Raw genomic sequence first — 24,147 nt, forward strand, 5'->3', positions numbered from 1 at the left:
CGGATCCTACGTTTCATGTTTCACGGGGTTTGTTGGCTGATCTCTTGGTTAGGAGGTGCTGATCAGGGTAGTCGGTTCCATGTGGAAAGTTGGTAGTTGGTAGTTGGCAGTTGGCAGTTGGCAGTTGGCAGTTGGCAGTTGGGTTTGGTCCTGGGCCAGATGTGGGATCCTGGGGTTGCCATGTGTGGGCGTGCGGAATCCGGTAGGTGCGCGGACACCGAGCTAGCTGCTCTATCGACAGGTCGCTGTGTCTGTCCCCGGACCGGGTTGGGGGTGCTTCCCATTCCTTTCCCCCCTTTCCCCTGAGCCCCGTGCATGGTCGGCAATCAATGCCGGATCCTTCGTCCCTGGGGAGCTTGCCGCATCGCTCCTACCACTTTCGGAAATCAGTTGGGGGAGCTCGCCTCTCCATGGGAGTACCATAGATCCAGCGGGGAGGGATTGGGTAAAAAGTGCGAAGCCAAAAGGCTCAAGAATGCGTCGGCCCCGATTCGTGCTCAGGGCTCTGGACAGGCTCATTAGCCTGAACTCGGTGTGGTTGGTCCCTTGGACGGGGCCGAGAGGGTTGGCCGAGAGGGTTGGCCGATATACTTCATCCTCCAGGCCGCAGATCCGTATTGTCCAGAGCACCACAGCCAGCGCAACCACCCAGAACGAACGACCAATCCGCCACCCCAAAACAATCCGCCAACGCCGCGGACATGATCCCCGCAACAGACCTGTACAGACTATCGAATCTCGGCCGCGATCATGTCTGCTCCATGACATCATGTCCCCTGCCCTGCTCGTCCCAGGCGGGCCCGTGGGCGCTGTTGGATCGTAAACCCGCTCCCATTCGCCGGGCCCTCCTGCGAGGTCGTTCATCCAGTTTTAGCTCCAGTAGGAGAATTTGCGGCCCTCGACGTTATCTTCTGCCTGGCGCGGTGCGTCCATGCGTCTCTGCCTGCTCTGCCTGCTCTGCTCGCGGCCACGCACTGGGCCAGGCAACATTGCCCGCCTGAACTAATCCAAACTGAACCCGAGGGAAAGCCCGAGAACCAGGCAAGGCCAGCCCATGAGCGCGGTGATGAAGGGTGTAGGCAGGAACCAATGAGCTAGTTCATCCTTCCCTTTCTCTTGCTGTCGGGACCTTGGGTGCAATCGTGGTTGAGGGTCGGGAATTGGCCGAGCTGAGCGAGCTGGGCTGGCAATCTCTCACTAGTGCGCGATCCTTCCTTTCGGTCTCTCTGCGCCTTCTCACAAGTACCGTACCGGTCGTGGGGACTGTCAGAGCTTCGCGTCTTTCGTCACGATCCTTCCACGCACGTGTATCTCGTTTATCCTCATGTCCCGGCCACGTCTGTGTCTGTCCACATCTCGGCCACCCCGATATCGTTCTCGGATACGGCCTGCTCGACCGCCGCTCTCGAGGTCGATCGTGGCTGGCTTCGGTCCAGCTGGGCGTGGCCCCCCGGGGGGGCCGTGACTTTCTCGCAATGACGGAGGCTTTGCGCCGGGAACACCGGGACGGGGCTTATCCTGTGGGCTGGCACCGCAATTGGGATGTCTGATGTCAGGACACGGATGGTTCTCGCGGGCTTTGCGGTTCGGGGTGTGGGGGGATCTACTGCTGGTCCTGGACCCGAGAGGAAGACGGGCCAGGGGGTTTGCCTGCAAGGGTCATGCGGACTGGAAGAGGACTGGAGTAGCACCGGGGTGGGAGGTGAGATTCAGTAGAAAATATAGAAAATATAGGCAGGCAATACATGCCAGCATACGAACGTATTGCCGCCAGTCGCCCGCTCTAAAGCACGTGGTCAATACAATAACCAATAGCCTCGTAATTCAACAACAACAAGCTGTGCTAAAGTCCTATGGTAGCGAAAGGCTTTGCTGTACAAGGTCAATAGATCGCGGTGGTGACGGGAGATATATATCTGGGTGGGCTCTCATAAGGTTGTGGGTCTCTGGGGTTCATCGAATGTATTGTCTAGCGAGCCTGAGGACGATATCGATGGATGTCACTAAGAAGCACTATTAAAGCTTGTACTGATGTATGCCCGGATGATCCCCTGATTCATGTAGAGAGCATAGCACAACAAGTCGTTCGCGACTTGGCGGACCAAAGTCTTCGGTCAACCGCCTAATCTGTTCGCACGAAACCGGAAAGGGCAGGCGCGACGGGAAAGGAGAGGGGGCGCATGTCATCATCGCCCAACAGACCCTCCCGAGCAGCTCTCGACTTGAATAGCTTCAACCCACAACCCCCTCACCGCGCCCACCGAGTCTGGCCTATTCATGAGTCACTCTCATACAACGGCGCAGTCATCGCCCCGACGAACGGAGCAGATCCATCGCACATCATCCCACTCGGAACGCGGCTGCCGCACGTCTCCAGCAGAATCACGCAAAACCCACCCGGGCCTATAAAAGGCGCCCCCGGGGAAAAGATCAAGATCGTTGATCTTATCTGATGTGCCCATTCACCTGATCCCGCGACCAGTCTCTGATGGCAGCAGCAGCATGGTGGTGTTCGTCGACCTGGACAGCGATGCTTTCTCGGCGCATCACGGATCGGCACTCCCCCTGGGGAAGCCCTTCCCGCCGAAGCTGATGGTCACTCCGATTGCGACCGCATCGGCTGAACTGTTGCCTTCGCCTACCTCCTCGGACGACGGCTGCGACGCGCTCCCCATCGTCCGCTTGTCTGGTAAAGCGTCGGGCGCCGAGAATCCCAACCGAAATGCCTTCTCGGCGGCGTTGAGCTGTTACCCGTAAGTGGATCTGGAATCCCTAGCGCGACCGTGCTACCCCACACACTCATCACTCACACTTTACCGGTGGTCTAGCATTGTCAAAGAAATTGCCCGCGCCGTGGATCTCAACACCCTCCACGCATTATCTCGAACATGCCGCCAGTTCCACGTCAATCTAGCGCCGTTCCGGCACCAGCTCGTGCGTGAGACCCTCCGCTGCGAGAATGAGTATATCGAGACCGTAGCAGAAATGCTAGACGGCAGTGCCGTCATCCCGAGCAGCGTCAAGTCGGTGCTGCAGCTGCTGAGCCAGGGCAGCGGTGAACCAGGGCGCATGACGCGGGGAAAAGTGGGCAAATGTGCACGCGACATGGTAGGCGAGTGTCGACGCTGCAGCAAGATCGTATGCCGGGTATGCCCTTGCCCATGATGAACCTCTGGTAGAATGGGCAGAAAAATAGCTGACTTGGCTGCAGAATTGCACGATCAAACCTCCTTCCCCCACTGTCATGAAGAACCGTATCCGTCGTCTTTGCCGACCCTGCGGTACCGCACCGCTCTCCTGCCACCTATCCAACGCCCCCCACGACATGGACTCCCCCGATACCTGCGACCGTGATACCGTGGCGGCCGAACTCGCACGCTGCGCTGGCATCTGTAACTGCGACGAAGCCGTATGGCTGTGTCAGCAGTGCGGACAGACCCTGCGCAGCAACGACACCACATACCGACGTGTCTGGGCCTGGCGCACGCGATATAGCACCTACCTCGGTGGTGGGCTAGGCACGGGCATTGGAGAAGGCTGCCAGGGTGTGAAATGCGGCCGTGGCGAAGCATGCCTCGCTGCGAAAGAGATCGAGCTCGAGGTCGACTGCGAAGCGGACGAAGGGGCGAGTGACACCAGTAGTTCGGGTCATAGTCCGTCCAGCCACCCCTCGTATCACCACGAGCTCATCGCGACGGATAGCCATGATGACGAAGAACCGGGGTACTTCCGCCAGGAAGTCATTGGGCTGGGTGGGCTGATGAAGCATAAGGCTAAGAAGCGGGTTATGGTGGGGGCTTGTGTGGTTGAGTACGAGGATGAGCGTGAGACGGGAAAGTATCTTGGGCGTGAAGAGGGTGGCTTGCATCGGGCTTGGTGTGGGTGGTGTTCGAGGGTGATTCCGGCGAAGAATGAAAGTGTGCATCGGTAAATAATGGTTGGCTTCATGGCCTGCATCATGAGCATACGTTGCATTGCATTATGGATGATGTGCATACTCCAGAGCTTGACGATAATGGGTGTATATACCTCACGTCGGATGGGACTACGTCGAGTGCAGTCAAATGAATGAATGAATGTGCATCGCCGGAGTTGGAACTAGGGCAGAAATTGGTGGTTTGATAGTACCACAAAAGGCAAAATCACTGGACTAAATTTAACAGTCTGAATGATAGAGTCCGGTCTCATCACGACAGAAAAGACAGTACTCCGGCAATGCTCGCTCCTCATGCACCCATAACATCATACATCGGATAAACAACATATCTCAGACTCGACATCTTCATCTCACATCATCATCAAATATCTCTCTCCAAAAGAACAATAAAAAAAACACACGATTCAAAGCTAATCTAAATTTGTTTAATGAGCAGCAATGGCTCGGAAGAAACCCTTCAGTTTCGACTGCTCTCGCGGGGGAGATTCCTCACGCTTGTGCCGGCGATGAGCGCGAATCTCTTTCTCTTTGCCGCTCTGCTCCGGGCCGCCGGCGCTTTCAGACTTCTTCTCACGGTCCCGGGGCTTGCCAACCTCTGCTTCGACGGAGCGTCGTCGAGACTTCCTCTCTTGTCGGGGAGCATCAGCTTCGCGTCGGGAATGAGATTTCTCGGAGCGGCCACTGGATCGCTTCGCCTCGTTTGAAGAGCGCTCCTGGTTACCACTGCTATGGCTGTGGCTCGTGGATGCCCGGCGGGGCTTTTCCTTTTCAGAAGCTGGCGTGGCGGCTGCAGGTTTTGAGGAAGAGGAAGAGGAAGAGCCATTAGGTCGCACGATGAGTCCATTGCTGTTGGCGTTGGGGGCATTGCTCATGTATCGCAGGAAAGCCTTGGGCTTGGGCGTGGAAGTTGGTGCCTGCTTCGAGGATGAGGACGTCTTGACCGATTTGCTTTGCTCTGCTTCTGACGAGCGACGCTTGGGCTTGACCTCCACAACTGGCTGTTCCTTTTCCTTTTCCTTCTCCTTCTCCTTTGATCCTGAACTCTTGGAGTTCACGGACTTTTCTGAAGGAGGGATGCCGCTGCGTTCCTTGTCTTCAGCAATGGCCGCTTGCCTGCGCTGGCTGTTGGCTTCCGCCCTCTTCTTCTCCTCGTGCAGCTTGCGGGCTTCTTCCAGAGCTTTTGCCCAGCGGTTGGTGAACAGGCCGCGTTCGCTCTTCTGGCGCTTGAGCTGCTCCTTCTTCTGCCCTTCGGATGATGTTTTGGAGTTTCGTCGCTCACGTTCGCCAGTCGGGCGCTTCTTGCGTCGGCGGGAGTTGTGCCTAGCTGCCGAGTCTCCCACCGGCAGTTCTGATGCCTCGACCAGGGGCACATCGTCAGACTCTTCTGGCGCAAGGTCTGCAGGTGGCCCATCTTCGGGTGCGACTTCTTCAACTGGAGCGGTGCCTTCAAGAGGAGCCTCAGCAGGAGCTGGTTCAGGTTCGGCTGGCGGCTCTTCTGCTGGAACTTCCCTCGTCTGTTCCGCTTCAGGTGCAGGCTCCTCCACAGGCGCTTCTTCCGGTGCCGGTTCAGCGGGGGCTGGGTCAGAAGCCGGAGCCTCCTCTTCCGGAGCCTCGGTAGGCTCAGGAACAACCTCATCGAGAGCAGGGGGGTCTGCAGAAGGGGTCTCTTCGGCCGGTGCTGCTTCAACGGGTGCCTCTTCTGCAGGAGCTGGCTCAGGCTCTGCCTCCTCTGGCGATGCACTTTCAGCAGCCTCTGGTTCAGCAGCCTCTGGAGCTTGTGGCTCAGCAGCCTCCTCTGGTGGTGCACTTTCAGCAGCCTCCTCTGGTAGTGCGCTTTCAGCAGCCTCCTCCGGTGGTGCACTTTCAGCAGCCTCTGGAGCCTGTGGCTCCTCAGCTGGTGCAGGCGGCGCAGTAGTCTCCTCAGCAAGCTCCTCAGGGACAGGCGGGGCAGCCTCGCCTTCAGTAGGAGCAGGCTCTTCAGATGCTTCTTCAGCTGGAATTACTGGAGCGCTGTCGGCAGGTGCTGATTCTTCCTCCGGAGCTGCTGTTTCCTCCGCGCTCGGCTCATCAGGGGCAGGCTCATCAGGGGCAGGTTGCTCGACGATAGGCTCCTCAGCAGTTTGCTCAACAGCCGGTTCTTCAGCAGGCGCGGCTTCAGCAGTAGATTCTTCAGTAGGCACATCTTCCTTGGGAGGCTGCTCGGCTTCAGAGTCATCTGGCAGGGCTTCCTCTGCAGGCAGCTCCTTGGTCGAAGACTCCTCGACTGGATCTACTTCAGCCTGAGGTTCATCAGTTGGGGCATCAGCAACGGGCTCTTCAGCGGCAGGTTGCTCCGTCACCGGTTCTACCTCCTCTGCAGCCTCTACCGGTGATTCCGTCTCCTTCTCCTCTTCAACCGGTTCATCTGAAGCTACAGGTGTCTCTTCAGCAGGTGGCGTGTCTTCGGTAGTAGGCGATTCTTCAGTAGCAGGAGGTTCTTCCACAGGTGCTGGTGCCTCCTCAGGCGCAGCTTCGGCTGGCGTCTCAGTGACGGGCTGTTCAGTCGCGTCTGGAGCCGGAGTTTCGGTAGTCTCTGCTTCAGCTGCATGGTCGGCCGAGGTCTCAGCGATTGGCTCTGGGGCTCCCTCAGCTGCAGGAGATTCTTCCGGGGTTTCTTCTGGAGCGGGTTCATCGACAGCCTTTTCTGCAGGCGACTCAGCAGCAATATCGTCAGTGGCTGATTCTTCTGTGGTTTCCCCCGCAGGTGCCTCTGCTGACGGCTCCGGCTCGGGCTTCGCTTCTGCTTCATGCTCCGCTGCAGCAGGATCTTCTGTTGCTTCTTCCTTTGCTGGCTCGGCAGGCGTTTCTACCGCTGTGGCATCTGGTACGTCGTCCTGAGAGGCTTCGGGTGCGACAGGCTCTTCTGTAGGCGCAACCTCCGGCTCATCCGTAGCTTCTGCTGGGGCCTCCTCCGCTTCTGTTGCGGGCTCGGTGTTCTCAGGCTCTGCTGTGGCGGTGTCCTCGGCGGGCTCTGCAATGGCATTGTCAGGATTCGCTTCGGCCTCGGCAGGATTCTCTTCCGGTTCAGCAGCTTTCTCAGTAGCTGGCTCAGCGACTTCTTCTGCGGCTGGGTCGTCAGAGGCGGATTTATCGGCCTCAACCTCAGGCTCAGGCGCTGGATCCGCAGCCGGTGCGGGGGTAGTCTCCGGTTCCTGTTCTTTCGCTGCTTTGCCAGCCTTGCCCTTCTTCTTTTTCTCCTTTCGGGACTTTTTGCTCTTCTTAGACGATTGAGCTGAAGCCTCCTCTGCTGGTTCCTCTTCGGGAGGAGAAATTGACTCGGCAGGTGGTTGTTCGTCCACATTAGCATCAGCTTCTGACGATTCAGACTGAGCATCTTTCCCGGCTTCAGATCCGGCTTCCGGGGCTTGAGGGTCTTCTGTTGTAGGTGATTCCTCTGACAGGGGAGCACCATCCCCCGAACCATCCGAGTGCTCGGCACAAGGCTCGTCGGCGGGCTCTTCGGCGGGCTCTTCGGCGGGCTCTTCGGCGGGCTCTTCGGCGGGCTCTTCGGCGGGCTCTTCGGCGGGCTCTTCGGCGGGCTCTTCGGCGGGCTCTTCGGCGGGCTCTTCGGCGGGCTCTTCGGCGGGCTCTTCGGCGGCTGCAGGTGGTTGTTCTTTCGCCGCAGACTCCTCTTCTTTGCTTTCGTCTGAGCTTTCTTCGACTGCAGCATCTGCCTTCTCACCATCTCCTTGAGACATAGCTTCCTCGGCGTCTTCTGCAGCTTGTTTCGCTGCCTCTTCTTTCTCCGATTCTACTCCGTCGTATCCAGCCTCAGGGTCAACTGGTGGAAAATCTTCGTCTAGAAAATGTTAATCATAAAGGGTTCCCATAGGCAAGTGGGTATTTCGTACCATTGTTTGCATTGTCATCGCTGGACTTTGCTGCACCGTCATCTTCTGCGGGGGATGCGCTTTCATCCGTCTCCTCGGGCTCTGCACCCTCCGCAGGAGGATCCGTAGGGGCTCCATCTGTAGTGCCTTCGCTCTCTGCGTTCGGCGCTGGTTCATCGGCCCCGGCTGCATCCTTCTCTTCCACTTTTGCATCTTCGCTTGAGGCATCAGCGGCATCAGCAGGCGGGTCGTCTGCTGGAGGTGTCGTTGCCTCTGGGGATTCTATGTATTTCAAGTGAGAAACAATTACACAGCAAAAGCCACGCTCCTCTTGACAATGTATACAACTGTCATTGTCAAAGTTCTGCACGTACCTGCAGGCTCGGTAGTCGTTGAGCTTTCACCTGGGGAGCTAGAGGGCTCCTCTTCCTTGGCTTCAGCAGCAGGCGTGGGCTTGTTCTCCGATTCGGTAGCACTGGGCTGTGTGTTGTCCTGGACCTTGCCCTCCGTCAGACGACCAACATTTGAGATGACAGGATAATAGGAGAGCTTCAAAGTGCTCCGATCGAAAGTCTGATACTGCTTTTCGAAAGAGTGATATGAATATTTAGGGAGCTGTGCATACTGGAATTTTTGCGAGCTCATCTTCGGAGCCTACGGCTGCCGGCTCAAGGGCAGGCTCGTCAGGAAGGTCTGTGGTCTCAGGATTTGAGTTCGTAGCACCGACGGGAAGGCGGTTGTTGTTGTTGTTCTTATTCTTCTTCTTTTTGTTTTTGCCGGCCATGGCCTCGGATCAATGACGTATCATATATCGAGGTGTGGACGATGCTGACTGGCGCCTGATGCGCCGAGGAATGGAACAATAAGAAAGTGACAACAGGCGACCGATGCAAGAAAAGGGTTGACTGGGGCCACAAGGTAACAGAAAGTAGCAAGAGATGGGGAGGTTTGAGAATTGTGAGACTGGGCAGCGTGCGATGTATTAGAAGACGGAAAGGGAAAGAAGCATATGCTTGTTTCTCCGGAGACGCGAAGATTGTATTGGACAGTCATAGCGAGGCAGCGTATAATAGTTCGTCCGCTATCCGGATGGATGGGCAGCACTCCGTTGCAATGCGGTCTTGGGCCTTGAACGTCATCCGTGAACTGCCCGATGATACTGCTTACCATTGGACCACGTCGCCTCGGTCTTCATGCGGTGGTGGCCAGCATTGGATGAATGAGTGAGGACCAGTCCATGACTAGGGCCGGTTGAGGGCAGCACAATCTCCACTTGCAGGAAGCGCTGCAGTAGCAAGCATCTCATGGCGGCGTGGGATTGGGAATTGGCAAGTCAAACGATCCAGATAGGGTAGGCATTCCTGCAGCTTCATGGAGCAATATGGGTCTGTAAAGTGGGGGGTGGGGTGCCATTGTTCATTTCACTTCAATTTTTCTCTGTAGTAGTTTTGCTCTGCCAGTAAGGTACACACAACGCAGTGTGCGGTTGGAAAAAATATAGCAATTGGGTGGGTTGAGGACAATTCGAGTGGCCTCAATGAAGCCCGAACGCAGACCTGCAGTGTTCCCCTCCTGGGGGGAGTGGGAACTCAAGGTGCCCGCCGAGCAACGGAAAGTGATGCAGTCGAAAGACCCATTTCTGCCCAACGAGCCCGGTAACGGCGGCAAATAGGATGCAGGCCTGGCGCTGGTGGGGGAGGCGAGGGTCACCCCCAAGAAACGCGGCGTTGGAGGATTGGAACTTTCCAGGGGAAATCTTGGCCTAGTGAGTCAAATGATTCAAACTGGAGGGTCCGAATTGAATTGGCTGGAGTCGTTAAGGAGCCATGGACTCCACTCTCCGACACCGACAATTCAGCAGACCGATCCCCCTCCCGACAGCGAACGCAAAGGCGAACAGCTTCCAAGCGACCGTGTCCCCGGCAAGCGTGCAGTTTGAATGAAGACTGGATTTTCTACCCTGCAGAACGGACGATGCATCAGTCCTATGCAGCGCTGCAGAGAGGGGAAGTGGTGGAACGATGACTTGGGACGTCTCAAGGTCAGGCGGGATCAGGTGACACATCACTGCGGTCGTGCGATCTTCCAGCCAGTGCCATTCCACCACGTCCCTTGCCCATCAATGATTCGGTTTATCTGATCGGAAGATCGCCACCCTTGGTTTTGAAAGAAAACCCGAGGGCAGGTGCTCCCTATCGTGGCCCGAATCCGAATTGAGGTGCATGCATAGGTACCTAGCAAGGGCGGCAACGAATTCCCGCGGTTCTCGCGACGGCGCGACCCGAGAGTACCCTGTTACCCGATCTGTTGTATACTCGTGAAACTTCGCCCCATTCCAAAATTGGGCCAACTGACTATCCAGCATCCTGCAGCGGGCCGAGCATCCACGCCACGCTTGCTGCTAGCACATCGCAAGTGACCCAGTGCGTGCGAGCAGTAAATGACACGCAGCGAGCTACCAGGGAGACCTCGATCCTAGATACGTGATGGGAGTGACATCTTGATATGATGCCTAGAATAGATGCATTCCTTATAAAACTTGACACTACGATGCAAGCACTGTGAAATGTGCTCTGGAGTCCAGCTCGCATGACGCGTGGTCGTTCACTCAGGAAGCTAGAAACAGCATAGCACTCGGTGCTATAAGCCAGAGAAAATCTTTTTTGCACAAGCAGAACTGAAGAAACGCAGATTATCTTGTTCGTGTGTTGATTTTCTTCTTTATTTTAAGCCCGGTATTTTGTTAACTAGTCGTCCCTCCGTGAAGGTTGCTGGGTTGTGCCTCTTGGTTGGGGGTTAGGGCCCGATCATCATTTTGGTACGCTGGCCTTGATAGTGCCGGAATCTTTTCGTGAATACCATTGGATATCTGAATCCATCATGTTACATTGCTCGAGATGGGAGTACTAGGCTGAGACACGTAGGTACTGTGATTTGAACGAGGCCCACTGACCCCATTGCCAATTTACACCGTGGAACCCACATTTTATACAGGGGGCGAATATGTTGAGTTTTGGGGCGGATTCTGAAGAACAGCTAGAGAGTTCAAAACAGTGTCCGCTGGGTGTGAGTTTTGGACAAATGAGGCAGAGATATTGAGACGCGTTGCAGACAATCTATCTTGGAGCGCGCTATGACTTTTCCGGTTTTGTAAGGTACAGAACATATCTCTGCACTTATCCTAAAGGGAGATAACAATCTTACCAAGATGGGAACAAAACACTGGTCAATTTTGGTGTCAATTTTGCTACCGGAAATATTGATAGCCTTCGGATTCCTTTGAATCATAAAGGTAATAGTAGCCCTTCTTCCGACTTATGGCCCATTCTATATAACGCCATTCTTAGCACTCAGAGGCCTCATGAAAACCATTGCACACCGAATCTCGACATAATCATTCATCCGAGGTTAAAGTACTGTAGAACATAGTAGTAATGCATTTCAAAAGAACGCCTGGGACCGTTCATAAAAAGCAATCACCACCGCACACACCTGTTAGCGCGACAAACAATCCAAAATAACGAATTGACCCGACACCAAGTCCACACCCAGTACATGTACCTATACCTCGTCTCCGAAGTCGCCCGGCATGAAGTGTACCTAAAGAAGGGACGTCCGTTTGATCCCCAACCGGCTGCGTGTCTAGCACACCCATCGTGCAATTGAGTGTGTTCTAGCGGGGATCTATGGTACGGTGGCCTGATTGGCTGCCTTGTTTTTCTGGTGCATGGTAGACTCGGGACGTGCATATGGCGCGTTCGCCCTGTTCTTTGGCCTCTGGGGACTTGGGATGCAGAGATTACAGGTTCTATGCATTCCATGGTGCGGGGATCTGAAGAACTTAGCGCGCTTGTGTGTGTGTTTGTGTTTTGGGGGTCCTGAAGGATATCCGTGTGATGCGTGTTCTTGATGATGGTTCTTGTTACAGGGGTAACCCTGGTACCCTAGCCGAGCTTGACGTGCAAAGCCTTGCCTCGTGCCCCTTAGTCGCTTTGCTAATACAGGGCCATGATGGGAGTGATCATCGCTCTATACATTTCTTATGTGATAATGATAATGGTTTAATTTTTGATAACTTCGACAATGGGTATCATCCATCCACAGCTCTGAGAGAGGCTCGGCGTATGTTCAGGTATTCTTGCAGGGAACAGAACTGCCGATGCAAGAGAACAAAAAGGTACAACGAAAGTCACACTATCGCTCAACGGAACCGAGGTAAAACAAAATGAGCGATGCAGCGAAAATGTAAATATGCGGTGCAACGGCCATGAAGAAACCTATGTGCGGACGGGGAGAGTCTGACGACGAATGATTGTCAGATCATCGGCCTCCCAAGTGTGTAGCATGGCAAGGAGAAGCAGGAATGGCTGATATAAAATGCAAAGCTCAAATGAAAAGTCCAGTGGATATCACCGCATGCGTTCATCCATCGTCTTCCTCCAGCGAGGACCAAAAACCCTCATCAAGAAGATAACCGAGCTGCTTGCAAAGCTGACCAGACCGAGGATGGTGAATAGCCAACCATTGCCGATGCCATTGATGATCGGCGCTGTGACGAGAGAACCCACGCAAGAGAATATGTTTCGCATGAAATTGTTGAGGGCCACCCCCTCCGAAGACTTCTTGGGCATGAACTCGGTCAACATGGTGGTCACCATGCTGAATATGAGCATTGAACCGATACCAAAAAAGAAATTTGCGATCATCTGGTGGTGGAACAAGTTGGTTAACAATCCTCCTTTACTAGAAGCGCCTTCTGTGTCGAGTCAACATACCGGAACCACCCAAAACACCCCTTTATCCACTGTCCACCCGTACCAAATAAGGGCCGCTGGGTAGAGGAAAGCACCTAGCCAAGCGTTCTCACGCATTCGATCTTCGGGGCGGTAAATCGGCCTACCTTTCTCATCATACCGATTTGCCTTCTTCGCCTCGCGTTGCATGATGTTATCCATCCACCGTCCACCGAATAGACTAGCCACCACATACCCCAGGGAGTTGGGTATGTAGAGCAAGCCAATAATGATTGTGCTGAAATTGTACGGTGGCTTACCGAATGAGTCTTCAACACTCACGTTCAAAACATACAGCGAGCCGAATGCAATGCTTGCATAGTAGACAGTCAGAAGCACGGGGATATACTGCAGGTACAGAACAATCTTCAAAGGATCGATGAAGACAATCTTCAACCACTTGAGCCATTTGGTCGTGAAGCTGACGACCTGACGCGAGGACACTCGGCTGAGCGGGCGACTGACAGGAGTGAGATCATCATCTGCCAGGGCAGGAAGAACAGGCTTCCGCACGACAAGCGTTTCTGGCAGAGCGAGGAAGATGAAGATAACCGTGAGCGCCCCGTAGGCGGCAAGAAACCACATGGTACTCCTCCACCCCCAACGTTCTGCTAGTAGACCGCCCACGATGGGCGCAAACAAAGGCCCACACAAAGGGCCCAGATAGAAGATGCCCATTGCACGGCCTCGTTCGTGGGAATCCCATAGATCCGCAATGGTTCCTGCACCTACCGCCTGGACGGAAGCGGATGCACCGCCGCTGAGCATTCTCATCACGATCAGCATGGCGATAGAGTTCGAGACGGCACAGAGGCAATTGAAGACTACAAAAAGGACGAAAGAAGCCAAATAGATCGTACGTCGTCCGAGCCGTTCACTGAATGATGACCACCACAACGGGAAGATAGACATGCTGAGCATGTACAGGGCGATTGACAGGTTAGTAATTGTAGTCGTAGTGTTCAAATCCCTGGTGACCTGGGAAAGCGAAGCTGATTGAGAGATCCAGTTAGACCGACATGAACGTGCAGATACAGTAATGGCTCAGCCCACAACTTACGAAAGAAAATGGACGAGCCCATTGGCGCTGTAGCTCCTGCAACAGCAACGATGAACGTAATGAACCACTTCATTTTTCGGGCGTAGGTCTTTGGGTTCTCGACCTCTGCCACCAGAGTGAACTGGCCAAACAGTCCTCGGCGCTGTGAACGCGGGACTTGAATTGCTGGATCTAGTTCGGTCGATTGTCGTGGGAGCGGCATGTGCTCTTCCGGCATGTGCTTCTCTTCATCCCCAGCCCCGATGCTAGAGGTATGCGATCGCGATTGCGCATCGTCAATCTCAAAGTTCCCCTCAGCCGTTGTTATTGAATGATCATTGCTCGAGCTTGAACGCGGTATCGCCGACGTGGCAATGCCATCCTGCTCAATCTCCGCGGGCATTGTGATGTTGCAGAGGGCCGATATACCGACACGGCCGATGCAAATCGAGAGACCCGGCAAGCTTTAATCACGGCCGATCTGGGTGCCGGGATGGAGACCGTCGGCGCAGGGCATAAAGCGGGAAATTACTATCCCCGAAGATCAATACCGATTTGAAAAAAGAAGCCTGTGATCAGCGGCGAGACGGTTATGTTGCGCTGCTAAAGCTCGCACATGAACGGCTCTTGTTGGCTATGGACACTGGCCTGATAGCAGGGTGACTTAAGGGAACATATGGACAAGGCCAGAAAAACTCCGCTGCAGGCAATCCCTTAGCGGGCTGGAGAGAGGAAATGCGAAAGCCCACCAGCAGCCGAAATAGGCAGGCGTGGGTCTACCGTCGACTCGGGCAGCAGCCACTGGGGCAGGCACGAGTATTAAGCTGGCAGGATTAGCCCGACTGGCTACTGAATTGAGTATCGCATGAAATAAATACAAGAGGAAGTACAAATCTGAAAGCTTTCAGGAAAAGTGGTTCGAAGGAATCGTGATCTTCGACGGATTCGCCAAGTTTGACCAGGCTTGTATTTCGACGTCTGCATTCGGACGACCGACAACCACCGACGACCTCCGAGTGCCCCATGTTATCTTATAAATGACAACTTAGCAGCCCTGGATTTTAATCCGCCGATACAAGAGAGGGGTCGCAGCCAAAACCAAGAACGGTCTAACTCGCCTCCAGGGCCCGTGGGTCTCGCAAGGGAAGAGCCAGTCATCGTGCGGCGAGGCCGTGCCGGTCTTCCGTCGGCAAAAGCCTGGGCGGTTGATACCGCGCGGCGTCAGAAGGGGACATTACCCCGGATCACGACAATATGGCATGGGCGTCAATAAGTCAAAGATGTCCGTCAGTTGTCCCGATAGACGCAGATTGGCTCGTTTTAGCCCGGCAGTGCGTGATTGGGAAAATCCACCATGGGGTGTGGCTCGTGTGACCGAGAACTATAAAGTATGAACTAAGAAGACGATGGGAATAAGCTCGACGAATAACCCCTCCTTCCCTTTCCCCGTGGCGGATTGGATGATATGGGCGAGCGACATGATATCTTCACCACATCCTCACCGCAATCGCAATCGCAAGGCCGTTCGGGCACTGCAAGGAGGTGCTTAATAAGCGATCGATCGACTCGGTAACTAACTAGGGTAATAAACATGGCAAAGACGGTGTGCTGACGACTCGATTCCTCTGCTTATTTTACTCGTCGAGCTTCAAGTCCAGATTCAAATTCAGATCCAGACATCCCCCCAAACCCTCTGTCCGGTTACGAATCTCCATTCACGAGCCACCTTCAACTTCATACGCCAGCCCACCTTTCCCCGCACTCCACCACTACAACACCTCAGCCATGAACGTGCCACGCAACCTCGATCCCAAGGATATCCAGGTCCATCTGGCCAATTTCAAGGCCGAAAAGTACATCGACGGCTGGGCCGCCCTCTGGGACAAGGGCGACAGTCTGCCCTGGGACCGCGGCTTCCCCAACCCAGCCTTGGAAGACGCGTTGGTGCAGCGCGCTGGCACGATTGGCGGGCCCCTCACTCAAGACGCACAGGGCCAGTCATATAGGCGGAAAGCCTTAGTTCCTGGCTGTGGCCGCGGTGTGGATGTCCTCCTGCTGGCAAGCTTTGGGTACGACGCCTATGGCCTGGAGTATAGCGCTACTGCCGTCGAGGTATGCAAGAAGGAGGAGGCAGAGAATCACAGCTGGTATCGCGTGCGGGACCAGAGTGTCGGTCGTGGAAAGGTCACGTTTGTGCAGGGAGATTTCTTCGATGATGCGTGGCTGCAGAATATCGGGGTGCCTCGGAATGGATTCGACATCGTTTATGACTACACAGTAAGCTCTGTTTTTCGATTGTTCGATTTCGTTCGACTTCTCGAATATCTGTTTCGATACTTGCGAGCTAGTCAAGCACCTCTCCCGTTCTTTGGCTTCCTCTTTTCAACCCTTCAAAATATTTGCCATTCTCGTTCTAACCAAATCCCCTAGTTCTTTTGTGCCCTGAGACCAGAGCTCCGTCCCAAGTGGGCACTTCGACACACTGAGCTCTTGGCTCCGTCTCCAGCGGGCAACCTGATCTGCCTGGAGTTCCCTCGTCACAAGGATCCTCTGGCTGCCGGGCCCCCATATCCCTCGCCGTCCGAGGCGTACATGGAGCACCTGAGCCACCCCGGTGAAGAGATTGCCTACAATGACAAGGGCCTCATCAAGCCGGATCCGCTGCGGGAGCCGAGCACGGCCGGCCTAGAGAGGGTGGCGCACTGGCAGCCTGAGCGCACGCATGAGGTAGGCCAGGGTGAGAATGGGGTGATCTATGACAGAGTCTCTATTTGGCGCCGACGTAATTAGATCTGTGCCAGTGCGTATGAGATGCAAAGAAAAGGAAAATGGGAAATAAAAATAATCCCAGGCAGTCGGGCCAGAACAGGCCGGCCTTGAGGGCCAAAATGGCAGTCAAAAGGCTTCGGCAAGCCGAGGGCTTGACCGTTAATCTTTGTGGAAATCACTCAGTCCTTCTTGAACAGAGCGTTGTAGTGCTCTCCCAACCCGTAGGTGTGCCGGTAATACGCCAGCCAAACCACACGCCTGCGCTGCTCTACCTCATCGAAGCTGTCCATATCGCCGCACTCGAATTTTTCCAACCGCCCATCCTTCTGCACAACATTAATATCGACGCCGTAGGCCCGAGCGATAGCCTGCAGCTCCAGCTGGCCACCCCATTCGGCAGTGAGCTTAATCTTCCGTGCATAGACATCCAACGGCTCCTCCAGAAACGCCTCGAAGTCGTCCTTGTGCTCCGTGATAAAGTCCGCCGTGACGGCTCGGACGGCCCGGTACCCATCGTGTTGCGGAGATGCGACAGTGTCAATGCGCGTTTGCGTGGCCGGCTGGAGTACGATGCGGCTTGGGTCCGGCCGCAAACCCACCCCGGACTCGTCTAGCTGCTTGGCAATCGCAGAGAAGAGGCAGTGTCCATCGGGCGTCACTTCAACCTCCCTGAGGCCGAGTTTTTGAAAAACAGCGTCCATGACCTCCTGCTCGTTGCCTCTGTAGTTTGTTTGGTTGGCGGCCTCTTCGGCCGCCGCAGCGGACTGGGCAGCTTGCTCGGCTGCACGACGGGCAAGGCGGGCTTTTTGGCGGTTGGGCTTCTTGCTTTTTGGGGCAGGCTCCTCGGAGGTTGTGGTAGAGGACGTTTCGAGGGTTTGAGGTGTCGGTGCAGTCGTTTTGTCATCGTTCGGTTCGCCCTCTGCTGGTATCCCATCTTCTAGGCTGAGATCTTCAAGATTTTCTTCTACCGGCTCAGTGGATTCCCCATTCAGCGCCGCAATCTCCGCCTGATGTCGTTCGGTGAGCTCTCGCTGCATTCGCTCGCATTCATCATTGACGCCTTTGCGGGTCTTCTTAGTGGCGGACTTTTTCTTCTGGGTGATGCGCCCTTGTAGGTCTTTTTGTTCTTTCCGGTGCTTGGCGAGTAGCTCATCCATGATGAAAAGAGGGCCGGACAGAACGGCGGAATGGCTTAAACACAAATAATCGAATGCTGGGTGTAAATGCAACCAATAATGTAAACAATCGCTGGAACACGCAGCAACCACGCCGGAAATGCAGACCCCGCGAAACCCTGACGGAGCTGCCCTAGGTACCGACTGAAAGAGGCATAGCGTATATTACTCCGGAGAAACCATGGGCCCGGGGAGCCGAGGCTCACGCGCTCGGTCGTCGGGTATGTATGGGGTGTAAGGGAGCTACGCGGGGGCATAAAAGTATGGGTCCACGCCTGGATTCTGGACACTAAGTGCAATCTATACTTGCAGTCATGGATTCAGAGACCTTATTTAACGTTAAAGTGGGAGAATTTATCCAGTATTCCACGCTGTCTGCTAACTATGGGCCCAGGGCAAAGTGGTGCTGGTCACCGGCGGCGCCAAAGGCATCGGTCGCATGATCTCCGAGGGATATGTGACAAATGGTGCCACTGTCTATATCTCATCTCGCGATGCGAAGGCCTGCGATAAGGCTGTCAACGAGCTCAATGCGCTTGGCAAAGGCAAAGCGCACGCTATTCCCGCCGACTTCTACAAGTATGACGACGTAAAGAAGCTGGCCGAGGAGCTGGGCAAGCGTGAGAGCAGTCAGTCACAACCACCAATTTGTACTTTGAGGACCACTCCGCTAATATCATTTGCTAAATTGCAGAGCTCCACGTCCTGGTCAACAACTCCGGCTCGAACTGGGGTGCCCCTTACGACGAGTATCCCTCCGAGGCCTTCACCCGCGTCCTCACCCTTAACCTGCACCGCGTCTTCGATCTGACCCAACTCGTGACCCCGCTTCTGGAGAAGGGTTCCTCTCCGAATGACCCGGCGCGCATCATCAATATTGGTAGCATCGATGGCCTGCGTGTCCCCTCGCTGGAGACGTTTGCCTACAGTTCCAGCAAGGCCGGTCTGCACCACCTGAGCCGGGTGCTGGCCAACCACCTAGGGAGGCGAAACATTACGTACGTACATCTATTGTGGTGTTTTGTGTGTCCTGCGAAGACTAACGGCATTTGACCGTCATAGTTCCAACACCCTGGCCTGCGGTCCGTTCGAGAGTAAGATGATGGCTGCCACCCTCAAATCCTTCGGCGAGGCCATCAAGGCTGGAGTTCCCCTGGGCCGAATTGGCACCCCACAGGATGTCGCTGGCACTTGCTTGTTCCTGAGCAGCCGGGCGGGCGCCTACATTAACGGCGCGACCATCTCGGTCGACGGTGGTAGCTCCATTGCTGCTAAGATCTAATTGGAGCCAAGCTAGGCAGGCGCTGAAAAGCAGAGGATTGTGTCATATAAATCGCTGTAGATATTAAATGGGACAGGACAGGCTGTCATTTGATATATTCCAGATCCCAATGGCGGCCTTCACGGTCGGTTCCCGGTTCCCGGTTCCCGTATATTAGGGGAGACGCAGCTCTTCACTTTTCTGGCATGCCGACGGAAGGCTGATCGCCACACCGGCTCTCTCGGCTAAGAGCACAATTGCTTTCTTTCCTACCAGAACACGTTTCGGTCTAAGACTCATAAAAAGAAAACACACCCGGCGCATCTGGCGGGAGTGCCTCCCTCGCTAACTCATCGTGACCAACACCGGAGCGACCCGCTACGCTGTTATCATCGTCTTATCGGAGGCAACGCGGAGTGGAGCGGCGACATCATCACCGCTCGCATGAGATCATTGTGGGAATCGAGATCATCCATCCCACCATCACCGGCTTCGCAGCGTACAGGATTGAAAACACCTCTTTGACATTATATTAGAACCGAATCCCTCGCTTTACTGACCCGGAATCCCCGTTCTACGAACAAGTTTCCCCTATCTCTTTACCGACTACATCAGATCGCCCCCCGCGGAGTGCTTGTCGAGGGTCATCCGCATCGCGTTTATAGCAGGATATCCACGTCGGTGCTGTTGTTTGTTCTTCTGTTGTTGCTGCTGAACACAGTCAGAACCCCCAGAAAAGTCGGTGTGCACACACGGCCACCTTGCGTTACGCACGATCGGAGTCTAGATTGTGCCCCTCCGTCCCTCCTCTCCCTCGCCTCCCGCGACATACCATGAGCTCGTCAAATGGGAACCACCAGCGGGCTCCCTCCTTCGATCCATACTCCCATCCAGACGTTTATTATGGCGACGAAGACTCCCTTGCAAGGATCAGAGAGCGGCGGCGCGCTTTTTCGACGGTAAGCAGCCACAGTGCTTGTGCGGCGACCCCGCGGATCGGCCTTCCCTGCTCACTTTTGTTTGTGTGTGCGTCCAGAGCGTGAAGGACTACAACCGTGGAGATATTCATGAGTTCCTGGATACACTGCCCTCCAGACGAGGTAGTCACGGTATGCACAACCGCTATCGGATCCCCAACACAATGGCGAGGCAGCTAGCTGACGGTGCCGACCAGATGAGGCCTCCGGACACCCCCGCAAGTTCCTCATCGATGTGGACAAAACACTCGACGCTCTCCTGAAGCAAGAAGACACCGATAAGAACATGCAGATCACGATCGAAGATCTTGGTCCCAAGGTGGGTTGCTGACCGATCAGGATTGACCCTACTGGCAGCTGACGATAATAGGTACTCTCGGTCGGAACTGCAGGGTCGTCGGGATACAACCGTGTAGATGTACGCGGTACCTACATGCTTTCCAACCTCCTGCAGGAGCTTACTATTGCGAAAGACTACGGTCGCAAGCAAGTCATCCTTGACGAGGCCCGCTTGAGCGAGAACCCCGTTGCCCGACTCTCGCGGCTCATCAAGAACTCGTTTTGGAAGGCGCTCACCAGACGTATCGATGGCTCCAATATTGAGGTGGCTGGGAGAGATCCCAAGGACTGGACTGATGATCCGCGGCCCCGAATCTATATCCCTCCCGGGGCTCCGGAACAGTTTGAATACTACTCGAAGTTCGCCGAGACTCACCCAGAACTGCGGCTAGACGTGCAAATGCTTGACGCCAACATCACCCCTGACTATGTCATGAAGCTCAATGAGAAGCCAGGACTGCTAGCATTGGCAATGACGAAGACCCGCAACGAGGTCACTGGGGAGGAGGATTTGACCGGTGTTCCCTTCGTCGTCCCGGGAGGTCGTTTCAACGAGCTGTACGGGTGGGATAGCTACATGGAGTCGCTGGGTCTTCTTGTGAGTGATCGCGTTGATCTTGCCAAGGGCATGGTCATCAACTTCTGCTTCGAAATCAAGCACTACGCGAAGATTCTCAACGCGAACCGATCCTACTACCTGACCCGCTCGCAACCCCCGTTTCTCACCGACATGGCTCTACGGGTATACGAGCGGATCAAGAACGAACCTGACTCGAAGGAGTTCCTGCGAAACGCAGTCCTGGCGGCCATCAAAGAGTACCACAGTGTCTGGGTTGCGGAACCGCGATATGACCCCGTCACGGGTCTCTCGAGATATCGTCCCGAGGGCTGGGGTGTGCCGCCGGAGACGGAGGCGACTCACTTTACTCATCTCCTCATGCCGTACGCCGAAAAGCACGGTATGTCGTTCAAGGACTTTGTCCTGGCGTATAATTCCCGCGCCGTGGTCGAACCCGAGTTGGACGAGTACTTCCTGCATGATCGGGCAGTCCGCGAGTCCGGCCACGATACCAGCTATCGCCTAGAGCGCGTCTGCGCCAACTTGGCCACCGTCGACCTCAACTCCCTCCTGTATAAATATGAAGTCGACATTGCACGTATCATCCGGATTTATTTCAATGACAAGCTCGCAATCCCGGTCGAATTCCGGACACCCGCCACCAAGGACATTGCGACCGAGTCCTCCTCCTCCTGGGACCGTCGCGCTCGCAAGCGCAAGCAACGCATGGATCAGCTACTCTGGGACGCTGATAAGGGCATGTTTCTCGACTACGATACCGTCAAGCAAGAGCGTATCCACTACGAAAGCGCCACCACTTTCTGGGCCCTCTGGGCCGGACTCGCGACGCCCGCACAGGCCGCCACCATGGTTGAAAAGGCCCTGCCTCGGCTTGAAGTGTACGGCGGCCTGGTCTCTGGTACTGAGGAGTCCCGCGGCCCGGTGGGCTTGGAGCGGCCTAATCGCCAGTGGGACTTCCCGTACGGCTGGGCGCCGCAGCAGATGCTGGCGTGGACCGGCTTCCTGCGGTACGGGTACCAGGAGGAGGCAGAGCGGCTTGCGTACAAGTGGCTGTACATGATCACCAAGGCGTTTGTCGACTTCAATGGTGTGGTCGTGGAGAAGTATGATGTGACTCGACCGATTGATCCGCACCGGGTTGATGCCGAGTACGGCAATCAGGGGACCGACTTCAAGGGCGCGCCTCGTGAAGGGTGAGTTTCGTCCTTTTTACCCCTTCTGTTCCCCCTTTGGTTTGCGAGCGCAGGCATGTTGCTAATCACTGATAATCGCAGATTCGGGTGGGTTAATGCTAGCTACGTTTATGGGCTGGATATTCTCAACGCGCACATGAGGCGTTCGTTGGGTGCTATCACTCCTTATGAGACGTACAAGAAGGCTGTTGATGCGTCCGATGCGTATTGATCGGGTTAGGTGCCATTGTGCCCTTGGACCTGGTTGGAGTTTGCGTTCAGTCTGATGGACGCGATGGTTTTGTTAGACGTCACATCACAGACACCCAAAAAGTAGGGCGTGCATGTAGAAAGAGGAGGGGGGGGTTGAAAGATGTGGGCTGTTATGGCGGGTCTGTGGCCAGATGGGCCAAGTATCAAATTGGCACGGACTTGGACTTAGAAGTTTGGCTGTACAGGGGCCGCAGGTTGCGATACATTGTTGCTTGGTTATCACTCTTTTCGCTCTGATGCAATTCACTTCCATTCGTCACGTACAACCAAAACCAAAGCTTCCTTCCTTTCCAAACAAGGCATCATGCGTTGCACCCCGCCATTTCCGTCCCGTAAGCATGACGCCAGCGAAAATAACCCGGTTCCCCTTGGGCAAGTCGCCGGTCACGGTCAACATCCGAAAGGAAGTCAGGGATCCCGAATCGCGTGCGACGCCAGGGGGCTCTCCGCAGGGGAAGGCACACGCGCCGAATGCCCCAGATTCGACCATTCCACGGTGGGGAATGCAGAGGCACCCTGGTTTTCCCGAGGCTATTTTCGCGGGCGGCGGGGCGGGCGGCGGGAGGTACTGTGGGAGTGCAAAAGTTTGAAACTATTCCCTTAGTGCCAAGCTTTTTCTGCCGGATAAAAATCTACTGAAATAGCTGAAATTAAACCGCAACAACGTATATGTTTTGTATTTATACCACCTATCGGCCTCAGTAATTGCCGGGCCTGCCCGGAGAGCCATCATAGCCGGTAAATCAGCTAGCATTAATAATATGTCGAGTGTTGGAAGGACACGGTATAGGCGGTGGGCAGTAGGCGGTGAGTAGAAAATAGTTTCAAACTTTTGCACTGCCACTGTACCTGGGGATACGGTGCTGTGACAGCTTTGTTGAACATCTACTGTAGGTTCGGTTATGATGGATGCTCGTTTTATTTGCGTGGTGAGGAAACAATTGGTGAAGATTGAGGTTAGCTTTGTCGTTCTTTTTTATACGTTGATGTACAGATAACCTTAAAAGGCATCTCGATCTCGGCATGGATGTCCTATGGGAATCGCCGAGGACGGAGCGTGAGGAGGCAGAGAGGGTGAATGATCCCCCTCTACATACTACGGGGTACAGTACTATAGATGCGCAAAAATACGACAATACCCTTCGTCCTGTCTGCCTTGTTTTACTGTACGTTCCTGGGCCCAGGATGATGTGCGTAGTCAGCATCGGTTGAGCCGAGGTCCAACGAAGAAGGTTTAGTTTGAGTCATTTCGATGATCACCAGGTGCGTCCAAAACGGTACTGAGTACGGAGGGTCCATTCGATAGTTGCGCAAAGAAGCCCGCTCTTCCGATTTGACCTCGTTGCTCCTCTAGGGCCCTATTGAGAGATGCAAAGGGTTCTCAAGATACAAGGTCCGAACTGTCCAGACGGTGGGTTCGAGAAGCAGCCTACAGTAGTAAGAGTGGCAAAGCAGACAGAGAATGGTTAAATGAACCCCCGGCTCTTTTCACCTGTTTCAGCAAAACGATCGGAATTGCCTTTCATCCCAGACGACCCGCTGGCGGGCGCAGTCAGGCTGGTGCAGCCCGAAGATGCGCGGTGGAGATGCACTGAATACCGGGGCATGACAGGACTGTATTGATGACTCAGGCGGCGCTCATCTTAACGGCGTAGGCCTTGGGACTTTCCAGCTATAAACACGATGGACAATTAAGGGAAAAAGGGCCGACCGATCCCGGACAGGGAGCTGAACAGACTACACGACCGTCAATCCCTCTGTCATGTTCGTCAGACCGAGTTATTATCATGCGGTCCCGACAGCGACCGCACGTGAAAGTTGGGGCGTATTGTCATGTACGCCGACGCATGTGTCCAACGACGTCATGTCGCCATCCCGACCCCCTCGTGCCCTTCCATGTGGTTAGAAACAACGAGCTGGAGGATGAATTGAGCAACAGTAACACCTAAACAACATACCAGAG

The 24,147-nt window shown here is 54.9% G+C and overlaps 7 protein-coding genes across 7 annotated transcripts; 4 read left to right on the forward strand and 3 right to left on the reverse strand.

The window, feature by feature from the left end:
• Nucleotides 1-2,502: 2,502 nt before the first annotated feature.
• N7482_003669 (uncharacterized protein) lies at nt 2,503-3,931 on the forward strand (the record flags this gene model as incomplete). The annotated part of the gene is made up of 3 exons (XM_056685794.1): nt 2,503-2,753; nt 2,829-3,147; nt 3,212-3,931. The coding sequence occupies 3 exons, from the start codon at nt 2,503-2,505 to the stop codon at nt 3,929-3,931; spliced, it is 1,290 nt and encodes a 429-aa protein (XP_056544536.1).
• Nucleotides 3,932-4,362: 431 nt separating this feature from the next.
• N7482_003670 (PE repeat family protein) lies at nt 4,363-8,451 on the reverse strand (the record flags this gene model as incomplete). Its single annotated transcript, XM_056685795.1, has 3 exons — nt 4,363-7,775; nt 7,828-8,088; nt 8,181-8,451. 3 exons carry the CDS (start codon nt 8,449-8,451, stop codon nt 4,363-4,365), a joined length of 3,945 nt encoding a protein of 1,314 aa, XP_056544537.1.
• Nucleotides 8,452-12,215: 3,764 nt separating this feature from the next.
• Nucleotides 12,216-14,041, reverse strand: N7482_003671 (MFS transporter; the record flags this gene model as incomplete). Its single annotated transcript, XM_056685796.1, has 3 exons — nt 12,216-12,512; nt 12,582-13,591; nt 13,660-14,041. The coding sequence occupies 3 exons, from the start codon at nt 14,039-14,041 to the stop codon at nt 12,216-12,218; spliced, it is 1,689 nt and encodes a 562-aa protein (XP_056544538.1).
• A 1,382-nt stretch (nt 14,042-15,423) lies between these two features.
• Nucleotides 15,424-16,428, forward strand: N7482_003672 (putative thiol methyltransferase; the record flags this gene model as incomplete). Its single annotated transcript, XM_056685797.1, has 2 exons — nt 15,424-15,915; nt 16,069-16,428. The coding sequence occupies 2 exons, from the start codon at nt 15,424-15,426 to the stop codon at nt 16,426-16,428; spliced, it is 852 nt and encodes a 283-aa protein (XP_056544539.1).
• Nucleotides 16,429-16,586: 158 nt separating this feature from the next.
• Nucleotides 16,587-17,564, reverse strand: N7482_003673 (deubiquitinase OTU2; the record flags this gene model as incomplete). The annotated part of the gene is made up of 1 exon (XM_056685798.1): nt 16,587-17,564. One exon carries the CDS (start codon nt 17,562-17,564, stop codon nt 16,587-16,589), a length of 978 nt encoding a protein of 325 aa, XP_056544540.1.
• Nucleotides 17,565-17,896: 332 nt separating this feature from the next.
• N7482_003674 (short chain dehydrogenase/reductase family) lies at nt 17,897-18,864 on the forward strand (the record flags this gene model as incomplete). Its single annotated transcript, XM_056685799.1, has 4 exons — nt 17,897-17,926; nt 17,977-18,211; nt 18,277-18,580; nt 18,645-18,864. The coding sequence occupies 4 exons, from the start codon at nt 17,897-17,899 to the stop codon at nt 18,862-18,864; spliced, it is 789 nt and encodes a 262-aa protein (XP_056544541.1).
• An 812-nt stretch (nt 18,865-19,676) lies between these two features.
• Nucleotides 19,677-22,143, forward strand: N7482_003675 (alpha,alpha-trehalase; the record flags this gene model as incomplete). The annotated part of the gene is made up of 5 exons (XM_056685800.1): nt 19,677-19,802; nt 19,880-19,952; nt 20,018-20,139; nt 20,191-21,932; nt 22,014-22,143. 5 exons carry the CDS (start codon nt 19,677-19,679, stop codon nt 22,141-22,143), a joined length of 2,193 nt encoding a protein of 730 aa, XP_056544542.1.
• Between the last annotated feature and the right edge of the window lie 2,004 nt (nt 22,144-24,147).

This window comes from Penicillium canariense, assembly GCF_028826845.1.
Source record: "Penicillium canariense strain IBT 26290 chromosome Unknown utg000002l_segment0_segment0, whole genome shotgun sequence".
NCBI lineage: Eukaryota > Fungi > Ascomycota > Eurotiomycetes > Eurotiales > Aspergillaceae > Penicillium > Penicillium canariense.